At 50.4% G+C, this 13,249-nt stretch overlaps 1 protein-coding gene and 1 non-coding gene across 2 annotated transcripts in view; one reads left to right on the top strand and one right to left on the bottom strand.

The window, feature by feature from the left end:
• Positions 1-2,515, bottom strand: part of PTPRZ1 (protein tyrosine phosphatase receptor type Z1) — a 172,476-nt gene extending 169,961 nt beyond the window's left edge. Inside the window, exon 1 of the mRNA XM_041727517.1 lies at positions 2,295-2,515. Within this exon, the coding sequence (XP_041583451.1) occupies positions 2,295-2,352 (58 nt within the window). The 5' untranslated portion in view covers positions 2,353-2,515. The remainder of the gene's footprint in view (positions 1-2,294) is intronic.
• Positions 2,516-12,945: 10,430 nt separating this feature from the next.
• LOC121475207 lies at positions 12,946-13,049 on the top strand. Its single transcript, XR_005983669.1, has one exon. It is a non-coding gene; the product is annotated as a small nucleolar RNA U13 (small nucleolar RNA).
• Positions 13,050-13,249: the final 200 nt, after the last annotated feature.

The raw sequence follows: 13,249 nt of genomic DNA, 5'->3' as shown, positions 1-13,249 counted from the left end.
TCATCCAGTGTGAGGTTGACAAAGCCCCTAAGTCAACGTGTGGGCAACAATGTTCAGAGGTCAACTTTGTTCAAATGGGAAGGGATACAAAAGCTGTCACCTGTCAGTCACAGAAAGAGAGTACAATGTGAGTTCTAACACGGGCTTACCTTCACTATCGTTACATAAACTGTGATACACTTAAGCCATTAGTTTGATTCTTTACAGTTAAATTTTACATCATCAAAGCCTTAAAGACAACATCCAATAAACGAAAATCTGTATGACCGAAAATATTAGGTTACATATAATGCTTTATTGGGAAAAACCTTTGCAAACCATGGAATACTGGAATGGAGTATCTATCACTGAGCCACAAAAAGGAACGAAGTACTGATACAGCTCACGGCATGGATGAGTTCTGAAAACATTATGCTAAGTGAACGAAGCCAGGAACCAAAGGCCACGTATTGTATGAATCTATTTATATGAAATGCTCAATAGGCCAATTTACAAAAAAGAGAAAGTAGCTTAGTGGTTGCTAGGACTGGGGTCAGAGAGAATAAGGAATGAGTATTAACGGAGTTTCTTTTGTGGGTGATTATAATGTCCTGTGATTAGATAGTGGTGGTGGTTGAACAACCTTGTCAGTATATTAAAACTCACGGAATCGTACACTTTAAAAAGACGAACTGTGTACTATGCAATCTATGCCCCAATGTATTCAAAGCAGCGGTCTGGACGGCATACAAAGCAATATTCTCCGGTTTATTTCTGTACTACAGTGAGATTCACTTTAAATAGTAATCCAAGTACCAAAAGGATCTGGGTTTCTTGTTAAAACAGATCTATAACAGAAATGTAAATTCAACAGGTGTATATTTGATGAGCACAGCACTTTAAAAGAAATTTCTCCCCCCCTCCTTCCAGATTCAACTCTGCGGTTTTAGGGAAAACCAGGACCAGACTCTCCTGCGAGTCTTCAGCCTCAACCTTGTGTATCACATCACCCCCGAGTATTCTTGTAAAAAGCTTTCGGAATTTAAACTGCGTCCCTGTATCTGGAGATGGGAGCCATCGGCCATCACCACCACGTTCAAAACGCAATTCTCATTAATTAGACCATGAAAATGATGTCTCTTTGTAAAGGTTACCCTGCCAAGAGCGGCACCGTCCATTCTCAAAATGTAGGTTAATATGTACTTTATAGGAATAACCTAAAACGTTAAGACATGGGATGCTCTCGTTGAAAAGAGTGAAATATGTGTATATTCGCAAGTGGAGGCGCAGTTTCCAAACTTTCAGCTTAATACCTCCCAACCTAGGATATAGTCCATCGTAACAGAAAATCATTACGAAGGAAAAAAAATTTTTCTAAAAAAAGGGTAAAAATCCAATCTTACAATTCTTCTGGGAAACGCCTGGCCCTCTTGAATCTGCATGCCAGGTAAATAATTCCAACTGGCTGCTGCAGAATGCGATCCCAGGACTGAATGCATGACCTGGAGGGGGGCAGATGAGGGACGCATCCCTGAACCCGTACATCAACCTGCGGCTGCCCTGCAGAGAGATTCTGATAGAAAACTTTTTTTTTTTTTTCTTTTACAGGATGGCCCAGGCTTGATGGCGACTAGGTTAGAGGCAGGGGAGCCGGGCAGGTCGGGCTGGGGCTTGTTCCCGCGGCTGCCTGGGCGCGTGCGGCTCGCGGCGGGCACGTGTGTCTCCGCAGCAGCGCTCGTGCGCCTGCGGCCCCGCGCGCCCCTAACCCGCGTCCCAACCCACGCCCCCAACCCGCGCCCCTAACCCGCGCCCCTAACCCGCGTCCCTAACCCGCGCCCCTAACCCGCGTCCCCAACCCGCGCCCCCAACCCGCGTCCCCAACCCGCGCCCCTAACCCGCATCCCCAACCCGCGTCCCCAACCCGCGCCCCTAACCCGCGCCCCTAACGCGCGTCCCCAACCTGCGCCCCTAACCCGCGCCCCCTAACCCGCGTACCTAACCCGCGTCCCCAACCTGCGCCCCTAACCCGCGCCCCTAACCCGCGTCCCCAACCTGCGCCCCTAACCCGCGCCCCTAACCCGCATCCCTAACCCGCGCCCCCAACCCGCGTCCCCAACCCGCGCCCCCAAACCGCGCCCCTAACCCGCGTCCCTAACCCGCCGTCTGGGCGCCCCGGGGCCGCACGCTCTGCTGCGGAGCCTTGGCGCGGACGGCGGGGAGCACCCGGCGCCCCCGGCCCGGCCTCCTCCTCCCTGGACCCCCCGCGCCCCGCGCCCCGCGCCGCGCCCGAGCCCGAGCCGGGGCCGCGCACTCACCCAGGCGGCAGACGCCGAGCAGCTGGAGCCACGCGAGGAGGCGCCTGAGGACGAGCATGTCCACGCGGGCCGGGCCCCACGCGGCCTCCCGGAGCACACGGCGGGGCGAGGGAAGGGCTCCCCGGGCACACGCAGCGCGTCCGGCCGGCGGGGCTCCGAGGCAGGGGCCGCTCCGCGAGGCTCCCCGCGCCGCGTGCAGGTGGGAGCTCGGCCGCCGCGCTCTGCTGCTCCGGCTCCGGGCGCCGCTGCCTGCCGGCGGGGGCGCGCTCGGGCGGGCGGGCGGGCGGGGGCGCGCGGGCGGGGCGGGGGCGCGGCTGGGCTCGGGTCGGGGATGCGGGGCGGGGCGGGGCGGGGCGGGGCGCGCGGGAGGGGCGGGGGCGCGCGGGGGCGGGGCTCAGGGTCGGGGGGCGCGGGGTCCGGGCACCGGGGGCGCGGAGGCGCGGCTGACCTCGGGGTCCGGGGGCGCGGCTGAGCCTTGGGGTCCGGGGCGCGGGGTCGGGGTCCGGGGGCGCAGCTGTGGCGCGGGGTCGGGGGCGCGGCTGAGCCTTGGGGTCCGGAGGACGCGGGGTCCGGGGTCCGGGGGCGCGGCTGAGCTCAGGTCCCGGGGCGCGGGGGCGCGGCTGAGCCTTGGGGTCCGGGGCGCGGGGTCGGGGTCCGGGGGTGCAGCTGTGGCGCGGGGTCGGGGGCGCGGCTGAGCCTTGGGGTCCGGGGGGCGCGGGGTCGGGGTCCGGGGGTGCAGCTGTGGTGCGGGGTCGGGGGCGCTGCTGGGCGCGGGGGCCTGGCTGAGCCTTGGGGTCCGGGGGGCGCGGGGTCGGGGGCGCGGTTGTGGCTCGGGATCGGGGGCGCTGCTGGGCGCGGGGGCGCGGCTGAGCTCAGGTCCCGGGGCGCGGGGGCACGGCTGAGCCTTGGGGTCCGGGGCGCGGGGTCGGGGTCCGGGGGCGCGGCTGTGGCTCGGGGTCCGGGGACGCGGGGTCCGGGGTCCGGGGGCGCGGCTGAGCTCAGGTCCCGGGGCGCGGGGGCCTGGCTGAGCCTTGGGGTCCGGGGGGCGCGGGGTCGGGGTCCGGGGGCGCGGCTGTGGCTCGGGGTCCGGGGACGCGGGGTCCGGGGTCCGGGGGCGCGGCTGAGCTCAGGTCCCGGGGCGCGGGGGCCTGGCTGAGCCTTGGGGTCCGGGGCGCGGGGTCGGGGTCCGGGGGCGCGGCTGTGGCTCGGGGTCCGGGGACGCGGGGTCCGGGGTCCGGGGGCGCGGCTGAGCTCAGGTCCCGGGGCGCGGGGGCCTGGCTGAGCCTTGGGGTCCGGAGGACGCGGGGTCGGGGTCCGGGGGCGCGGCTGAGCTCAGGTCCCGGGGCGCGGGGGCGCGGCTGAGCCTTGGGGTCCGGGGGGCGCGGGGTCGGGGTCGGGGGGTGCAGCTGTGGTGCGGGGTCGGGGGCGCGGCTGGGCGCGGGGGCCTGGCTGAGCCTTGGGGTCCGGGGGGCGCGGGGTCGGGGTCCGGGGGCGCGGCTGGGCTCGGGGTCGGGCCCCGCGGGCCTTGTCCCCCCCCTGCGGGCGGACCCGCTCCGGGTCAGAATCTCCGCGCCCACCAGGTGGGTCCGCGGCCCGCGCCCCGGGGAGGGGGAGGGGGCGGGGGGAGGGGGCGGCCCGACCCCGTTGTCCCGCGCAGCGGGAGGCTGACCTCTAGCTTGACCCCTGGAAGCGTCCGGGTTCTTGCCGACCAGCAGGTGCCGGCTGGGCTCCCCTCTCGGTTTCCTTCCCTTTTACCAAACCAGCACAGGGGCCGCAAGGCCGTCGCTGCAGGGTCCCGGGAGGCCTGCCCGTCCTCGGGCCGCGCCCTGGCTGCCGGGCGCCCTGGAGCACCTTCCCGCTGGGCGGGTCCCCGTCGGGTCCGCGGCCGCTGCCCGCGCCTCGCCCGGCCCAGGAAAGGCGGCCCACGCGGCCCCGAGGGTGCAGAGGCCTCGTGCACGGTGCTGGGCGGCCCTGGCGGCCGAGGTCACGCCCCGGCCCCCCCCCTGCGCCCCGCGGTCTCCGCGGCGGGACTGAACCCCTGGGGGCCGCAGCTTCCTCGCGCCCTGGGCCAACCGCGCTCCGTGCAAAGGCAGGACTAGGAGCTGGACCCTAAGGTCTGTTGAATTACCCTGAAGCCTAAATGAGAAGAGAAGGCACCTGGTATCCTCCAAGACCCTGACTGCACAGAGCCCTGAAAACCCGCGTGCTCTCTTCCAAGATTTCCATTTACACATTCTTTAGGCAAAAGTACATTTTTCTACTTAGGTGACACCCAGTTGGAGCAGGGAAGTCAAGTTCTGGAATTATCTCCTTTATCCTTAGGAACCATTTGATGCAGGCGACCTGTACTGTGTGTATTCCCGTGTCCTGCTCTTGGTTCTAAAATGGCATCTCAGCTTAAATATTTAAAGAAAGCTTTTCACATTCAAAATTGGGTTCTGAATGTATTTTGACGATTACTATCAGTTCTCGCTAACACACGGCCTCCGAACACTCGTTTGACACGTGCAGAGCTACTGAGGCAACCTGCTGTTGCTTCAGGAATTGATTACAGTCCTGTAATCACAAATCTCAAATCTGCCTGGAATGTGTATTCAGGCCTGCGCATATATATTCAGGAATTGATCTTGATCTTATTTTTTCCCATGAATTAGTACAGAGATGCTGTAGCTTTTTTATTTTAATTTTTATTTATTCATGATAGTCACACACACACACACACACACACAGAGGCAGAGACCCAGGCAGAGGGAGAAGCAGGCTCCATGCAGGGAGCCCAACGTGGGATTCGATCCCGGGTCTCCAGGATCATGCCCTGGGCCAAAGGCAGGCGCCAAACCGCTGCGCAACCCAGAGATCCCGAGATGCTGTAGCTTTTGGAAGGGTTGGTCACAACGGACAGTGCTGATGGCTCATGTGAGTTCCCACCCTGGAAGAACATTTTTGCCAGCATCTGCAGGAAGCATAGATATAAACTAGAAACGCACTTAGAGCTGCGAGGGTGTTTAGCACGGGCTGGAGTCGGCAGAGGAGGTTTCCCAGAGGTGAGTCGTTAGTCGAGGAGGACTAGCCAGGAAAAAGTGGATGTGCGAGGAAGTGGAGATGGAAATGGAAAGCAGATGTCATGTGCTATAAAAACAATGTGAATTAAATTTGAGCAGATTGAGTGGAGTCAGTCTAGGGGAAACACTGATTTCCTAGTGGAGGAGCTTGTACCTGAAATAGTAAGCGAGAAAGAACCACAGAAGAAACTTCCAAGAACTTCAGCTGTTTGGAGGTTAGGTTTGCTCCAGGGCACGTACGGTGGTCCAGGAGGTCTCAGTGGTCCAGTCCACACCAGCAGCCTGCTAGAAGAATCCAACAGTAACAAATATCCTGTCTCCCCTTACTTGGTCAAAAAGTCGCATCACTAGTCACTCTTTTGAGTTAGATGGCAAAGCAAAGGCACCGCTGAGGTGGTGGTTACCCAGGTAGAAAGGGCAGGGAGGTCCTGTGGTTTCTGTTAATTCTGTTCTCATATTTAAAGAGATAGCTACGAACCTGGGGAGGCACAAAAGCCGCGTTGCAGAGTAGTCAGGTTGCTGTTAAGGTTTGTACAGGGAGAGGAATGGCAACTAATTCTATGCAACTGAGTGACAGCGATGGAAAATGGACCCGGAGGACCAGCCAGCGTGGATCTGACAGTCCTGGGAGGGCGGGGGTGGGGGTCACAGCCGGGGAGGTTCAGGTCCTTAGAAAACCAGGTCATTGCAGCAGTCCAGGTGTGGGAGAAGAGAAGATATCAGAAGGGCAGGAACCAAAAAACATGCCGTATCTCATGTTTCACGATTTTATGGGGGGTCATGACCATATCTGAGACGTGTTATCACACATCATCATCAATACGCATTAGACATTGTGAGTTAAAGGTATAAACCTGTAAAACCGCATGGTTTCATTTGAGTCTAAACTTATGTATCTTTTTATCTACCTATTTGTCCTCCTATCAATAGATAAAAATAGAAAGAGATCTATATTCTATGAGTTTTTGGTATACTTATATTTTTAAAAATATATTTTTATTTATTTATTTTTTATGAATATTTATAAATATTTTTATTATTTTTAATAATATAAATATTTTATATTTTTGTGTGTGTGTTTTGCTAAAGTTTAATTATGTTATGTGCCAATCACTTTTCACTCCTGAGAGTTTGTACGGAATTCTGCACATTCCTGGAACAATACTTTCTACCCGCCCCCGGCCAAACAATAATAAGACAGGATACGATCAATAGACATCTCGCTTTTTTGGGGGGGGTCTCATCTGGGATTTTACAGTGACTTGTGTCCAAGTTACCAGAGACTTGTTGAGCGCTTCAGTTTTCACCATACGCTCCCTAATCCCCCAATATTTGTATAAAGATGTGCATCTTCCAACGGGTCTCCATCTCGGTTTTCAGCCAGAGCCGTGGTTTCCTCAAGCGTAACCTAAGTTGCGGCTGGGCATCCAGCGGTCGCACACACAAGAAGGTTGCGCCCATTTCCATTGACGGCAGAGCCACAGCTGGAACCAGAAAGAGAGTAACAGGTGTGCTGCTTCTGGTACCAGCTGGCCAAAGAGGTAACCCTAGTGGTGCTGAACCTCTGGCTTCACTCTTTGACAGTACCAGTCACCGTTATTTTGTTGAGCTACGCCAATAAAAATAAGCAATAAAGTAAATATTTCTATGTATATCAGCTCTTTAAAAGTCATCCTTTCCATTCATTCATTCATTCGATATATTGATATATTTTTATTATGTATCTATTATATAACAGACAGTGCTGGAGGGGCTGCCTGTTCAAATATGAATTACTCCGCCCCAACGGGTAAGGGAACAAGGGAACGCACCAGCTAGTAGGAGAGAAAGACCTTGCTATTACAAAATGTCCTGGGAGAGGATGCCAGATAAAATGCAGGATGCCCCGTGAAATCAGAACTTCAGATAAACGGTGAATAATTTTTTAATATAAAATAATTTTAGTGCAGTATGATGCACTAAATTTACTGAATTTTTTTTTTTTTTGGTATAATGAATGATTTTTTTTTTTTTTTTTTGCACAAAGTAGTATTTTAGTGCACTCCATGCAATGTTTGGAACATAGTTATATTAAAAAAAAATTATCTGCAATTCAAACTCAACTCCGTGTCCTGCATTTTTATTTGCTGAGGCTGACCAACTCACCCAACTTTGTGTCTGGGTGTTGTCTGATGCGAGAGCTAAGCATTTGTGGTTGTGAGACGTCTGTGGTTTCCCATTAGTTTCCTTACTCCACAAATCACTTCCAAAGTATCTCTGATACAAATAAAGTTAGGGGCAGATGGAGGAAGGAGAGTATTTTCTCTGCAGAATCTGCTTAGCTCATAAATTCAAATTAGGGCTAGGAGACTACAAAATATTGTGCCCTCACTATATTAAAAAAAAATGGAATTAAAGGGGAAGTAAAATGTCTCTACTTCTTCTGCTATGGCAGTAGCAAGCTGTTCCTGTTTGGCTCACATACATTATTGCTCATTTTTATCCATTGTCTTTGACAAATACATTTGAGTAGACGTCATTAGGTTGGATTGCTTAAATATTTACAGTTTGCGAAAGTAATCATTACCTATTTAAAAGCAAAAGACAGCTGTTGGAATTATAAGATGTTTGTAAGACGCAGATCGTGTGACTTGAAACCCTGTATTTTAGATTGTGAGGATAGATTTGTCTCATGTTTGGTACTTTGACAAATTTTGTTCACTCTGATTGACACAATGGCATCGACGTACGGCAACTTGTAGTGAAATCTCTGAAAAGAGTTGAGAATAATTTTACTTTCTACAACATAGTTAACCCTTTCATTTGGATTTGTCCAGCTAGTAACTTTCTGCCTGAAAAGCAATTGTGTCCTACCTGCCCAGGGACCCTCAGGAGTTTAGTCAGATGGCCTGTTACTGTCTTTTCCTGGACATAAAACTGGTGGGAGGAAAAAAAAACAAAAAAAAAACAAAACAAAACAAAACAAAAAAACTGGTGGGAGGTTACTCAATGGTAAGTCCAGGGCGGAGTGTGATGCGGTGTTCGGAGTGCATTGGAAAGAAGCATAACTGTGGTTAAGAGAAAACCATGGCATATCACATATTTTGCCTTTTAGTGTCTTGGTATGTTCAATTCTAAAGGAATTTAATCGTATTGTATGCAAGATATATAATTCAGTGATTAAAATTGTCTTAAAAAATACAAAAAGAAAAAAAATACAAAAAGGCAGGAATCATTCTTTTTTGTCCATGTCGGGAATATTTAGCATAGTACCAGATTCAGAATAATTCTTCCTCTGCATATTAGTAGAATAATCCTTTCTTCATATTTTACATATTTTCATTTTAAACTATTTTAAAATAGTTTTTAACTATTTAAACTATTTAAAAAAAATTAAAAAAAATAAAACTATTTAAACTATTAAACTATTTGAACTATTAAATAGTTTATTGAATTATTAAATTAAATAATATTAAATTATTAAATTATTTTAATAAATTAAACAAGGTTAAACTATTCAAACTATTAAATAGTTTAACTATTTTAAACTATTTTAAAATGAAAATAATGGTCAAAGCATAACCATACATTTGAAAACTATTTGTGGATGAATATTGCTGAAATCTAAGTCAGAAATGTGCTACATGCCTAATTAATTGTTCGTTATGTTAAGATAATTGCTGGGTGCACTAAGAGAATTGTATTTTATTTTGTTTTCAAGATTTTATTTATTTATTTGAGAGAAAGAGACAAAGATAGAGCACGAGCAATGTGGAGGAGGCCAAGGGAGAGAAAGTAGACTCGGGTTCTCAGAGAAAGACGCTGAGTGTGGAGCCTAACACAGGACTCGATCCAGGACCCTGAGATCATGACCTGAGCTGAAGGCAGATGTTTAACCGACTGAGCCCCAGGGGCCCCAAGAATTACATTCCTTAGTAGAGGTGATGCCTCTTCTGCATCGTGCTGGTCGTAAGGCAATGACTGATATTTCAACATCTACAAATCTGGCTCCCTTCTCCCTACCTCACAACCATCTCTGTTATGACACAGAATAATCGTATTTTCCTTCTACCCCAACAACAGGACGGGAACTCCGTCACTCAGATAAGTTCCAAGGGAATGTGTCTTCAAATTCGTATTGCGTTACAAAGACCCACAGGGCCATATTTAGGTTTAGTAAACCCAAATGCTACTTTCACTTCATTGCCATTTAAAGGTGAAAACACATTTCTCCCTCTTCTACCAGAGACAAGCTTGGGATTTCGAGTCTTCCAACCATCTTAATTTAAAATCAATATTTGCTCTCTAGGTCTTTGAAAAATGTCCAAGATGATGTTGGAGTAGAAAGCAAACATGTAAAACAAGTTCTGCAAATCAAAAAATCAGCCCTGGACTCGGTCATTCAAATGAGCTGCTATATTTCAAATGCATAAACATTTCTGATAACTGGCCATTTAGCTGTTTCCTGGCTATCTCCAGCCAAAAATAACGTAAAACAACTCTAAATGATCCGTTGTGCTTTTGACGTTAAAAAACACTTTGTTCATCTTTATTTTTAGCCAAACTAGGATCTCTATATAACTGCCCTCCATTGATTGATTTTAGGGACCCAGCACAAATCTCTTCCCTTCCCTCGTAGAAAGAAATTCTGCTTTCCGCTAATACCAAATAATGAGATTTACCTTCTCTTGCCAAACTTGATCTGAACCCTAAGCTCTTCTGGAGCTGATGATCCATCATTTCTTTGGATTGCTCTCTCCCAATTTATTCTTCTCACCAAGCTATTAAAATATTTTTTTCCAGTAAAAAAAAAAAAAAAACAAAACCCCAAACACAAACTTCTCTTGACCACATATCTCACTATATAATTGTAGTACCAGGTGTGTCTTCTTTCTTGATTTTCTTGTAAGAATAGACCATAACCATCATCTTCATTTCCTTACTTTTCGGTTTCTCTCGAAGCACTAGCATTAGGCTTCTGCCTTCCTGACTCCATTTATAGTGGTCTTTAAAAGGTAAAAAATCACACTCCAATAGCCTTGCAAGTACAGCGCACCCGAAAGTAAAAACTCATCATTCCTCCCCAGATGGTATTTTCTAGAACCTACAAAACCCGAGAAGTCTTCCTCACCCCTCCAATGTAATAAGTCACCAAGTTCCAAACTCACTCTTAAATCCCATTCTGTTTCTATCATGATTTCTTCACATAATCAGTCGGCCTGGCATATATTCAGTGATTAATACATGTTTAAATATATGAACTAATTCATGGAAAAAGGGCAGCTCTTGGGCCAGTTCTAGCAGCTACTTCTCTCGCCTGCTTCTTCTTCTTTTTTTTTTAATAAATTTATTTTTTATTGGTGTTCAATTTGCCAACATATAGCATAACACCCAGTGCTCATCCCGTCAAGTGCCCCCCTCAGTGCCCGTCACCCATTCACCCCAACCTCCCGCCCACCTCCCTTTCCACCACCCCTAGTTCGTTTCCCAGAGTTAGGAGTCTCTCATGGTCTCTCGCCTGCTTCTAACAAGTTTCCAGAGAGCTCCTGGTGCCCTCTTGTCAGTTCCTGGTCGCCAACCTAGATCCTCAGACTAAGGAGCCATCCTCTTCCCCTTATTAATGGACTTAGACTATTGGCCTTGACCTAGAACTTACGAAGTAGTTTTGTTCCTCAACTGACAGCATGGCTGGAAGGCCTAGAACACGTCCAGTGCATTCCTGGCCTGGTGTGACCTTGTTCTCTCCTCCTCCTGCACAATGAACTCCTCCTCGACCGCTTCCATTCAGGCCGAAGACTGGCCAGGCCGCGGAACTTCAAATTTCCCCCCATGTTTCCAGTAGCAGTATTTGGCCTTCAGTTATTTCAAGTTTGGGGAGTGAAGGACAATCTGTATTTCTGGGCTGTTGCAAAACCCTGACGTTTTGCCGTTGGCCGTTCCTGATAACCATCCACGTTCCCTTAGGTTATTTCTAGACAGCTTCGTCTGTTCCTTAAGGAAGGCAGAGCAGCTGAGGAGGCCCGTGGCCCCAGAGCCTCCCCTCATTACTCTCATAGGGAAGGATACAACTAGGATCACGCCTCTGCTGGATCTCCTTTTACCACGGTAGCGATGAGAGCCACACACACACCTATTAGGTAGCAAGTGTTGCTCTAGAAGGTGCTGTGGAGGCCTGTTTAATCCTCCAGCAAATGATGTGTGTGACATTACCATCTTCCCAATCTCATAAAAAAGAAACAACAAAAACTGAGGCAAGATTATGTGTCTGATCACATAGATTGCAGGTGGCAGAGCTTGGGCGTGAAGCCGTGTGCTTCATTATGACTTGGCGGGGCCTCTCCCTGAAGACAGACCTCAGGCCGGGGCCTTACGTGGTCGGAAACACGTCCCTACTCTGCCCTCCTGGTACATGCTACACTTTACAGGTCCCAAGTCACATGTCAGTGATAGGGACAATGTGTGATGCGACACATAAATGCCCTCCCGGGACTTCTGATGTGCTGGCTGCCCAAGAAGACTCCCACTGGCCGAGACTACGCCACCCCCCTCATGGGCGGTCTCTGCGGTCTCTATCTCTGCACCATCAGCTCCCGCCACCAACCATGGGGGTGACGCCTGACGTTAGGTCCTGGGCCGCGTCATTGCCTTGCTTAGTCTTGCAGAGGCATCTCATCATCTCACGTCATCACGAGAAGGGGGGGAGCACAGCACGACAAGCTATGGTAAGAGAGTGAGACCGTATTCACATGACCCTCATTGCAGCCTGTCGTTATAATTGTCCTATTTTATTATTACTTACTGTTGTTTCACTCTCGTGATAAACTCTATCATAGGTCTGTGTGTGTAGAGAAGAGCGTCGTGTGTGCAGGGTTCAGCCATCTCCAGCCCCAGCAGGGGCCTTGGGCCTATCCCCACGGGTAAGGGGGGACTGCCCGACTGGCTTGTGGTCCCGTCGGTTACCTAGGTCGAGATATTTGAAACTAATCCTTGCAAAGATTTGGGAAATGACTACAGGGGAGTTGAGCAAAAGGAGACATTAAAGCAGAGAACACCGGGGATATCATCTGGAACCTTCTTTTCTTCCCTGAGGCCGCTGGTGCCTGGTAAACTTCCAGAATCTTATCAGAAAGCAGGTAATGGCAGTAATAGTTATCCTCTCAACCGCTCGCCCTATGCTGACTCTCTTGCCTCAGTGGCTTGGAGCCTCCTCAGACCCCACAAAGGAGACGCATCCTTCCCTGATTTTGCAGAGGTTTTCCGAGGCTGCAAGAGTTTCCTGTTACTCAGAATCCAAGAGGTTGTGGTGGCAGAACTGGGATGAAGAGCTGCGTTTCTCTGGTTTCAGCCGTGTGCTCTCTCCATAGACGGGCCTTGAGTTGTGAGTCGCAGGAGGGCATCCTGCGGAGAGACCGAAGCGCGGTAGCCACTGCGTTATGGGCCAGGACCAGTGGGTCGGACCGAACGGACGCGCTCCCTGGTCGCTGTGTAGGCCACTCTCTGGGGCCTCGTCGCGTCTAGGCCTGCACCTCTTTGTGCACGTGTATCTGACAAACTTAGGTTTGAAGGTTGATCAAGCACATTGAGTAATGGGAAGAAATGCCCAAGGATAGATGCTTTTGTCATTCATACGTGTGATGCTTGGGCGTTCAGGCTGCCGTGTGACACGTGCCTCCCTCAGACCTTGTTATGACCTTGGCAGATCACCAGTCTGAGGTGGAGAAAGAAGGAAAGAAAGAAGGAAAGGGAAAGAAAGAAAGAAAGAAAGAAAGAAAGAAAGAAAGAAAGAAGAAAGAAAGGAAGGAAGAAAGAAAGAAAGAAAGAAAGAAAGAAAGAAAGAAAGAAAGAAAGAAAAATAAAGAAAAAGAAAGAAAAAGAAAGAAAAGAAAGAAAGGGAAGAAGGGAAGAAAGGGAGGA

Source organism: Vulpes lagopus, chromosome 13, assembly GCF_018345385.1.
Source record: "Vulpes lagopus strain Blue_001 chromosome 13, ASM1834538v1, whole genome shotgun sequence".
Lineage (NCBI taxonomy): Eukaryota > Metazoa > Chordata > Mammalia > Carnivora > Canidae > Vulpes > Vulpes lagopus.
The sequence above is the reverse complement of the archived record's forward strand: the minus strand, read 5'-3'. Positions and strand labels throughout refer to the sequence as shown.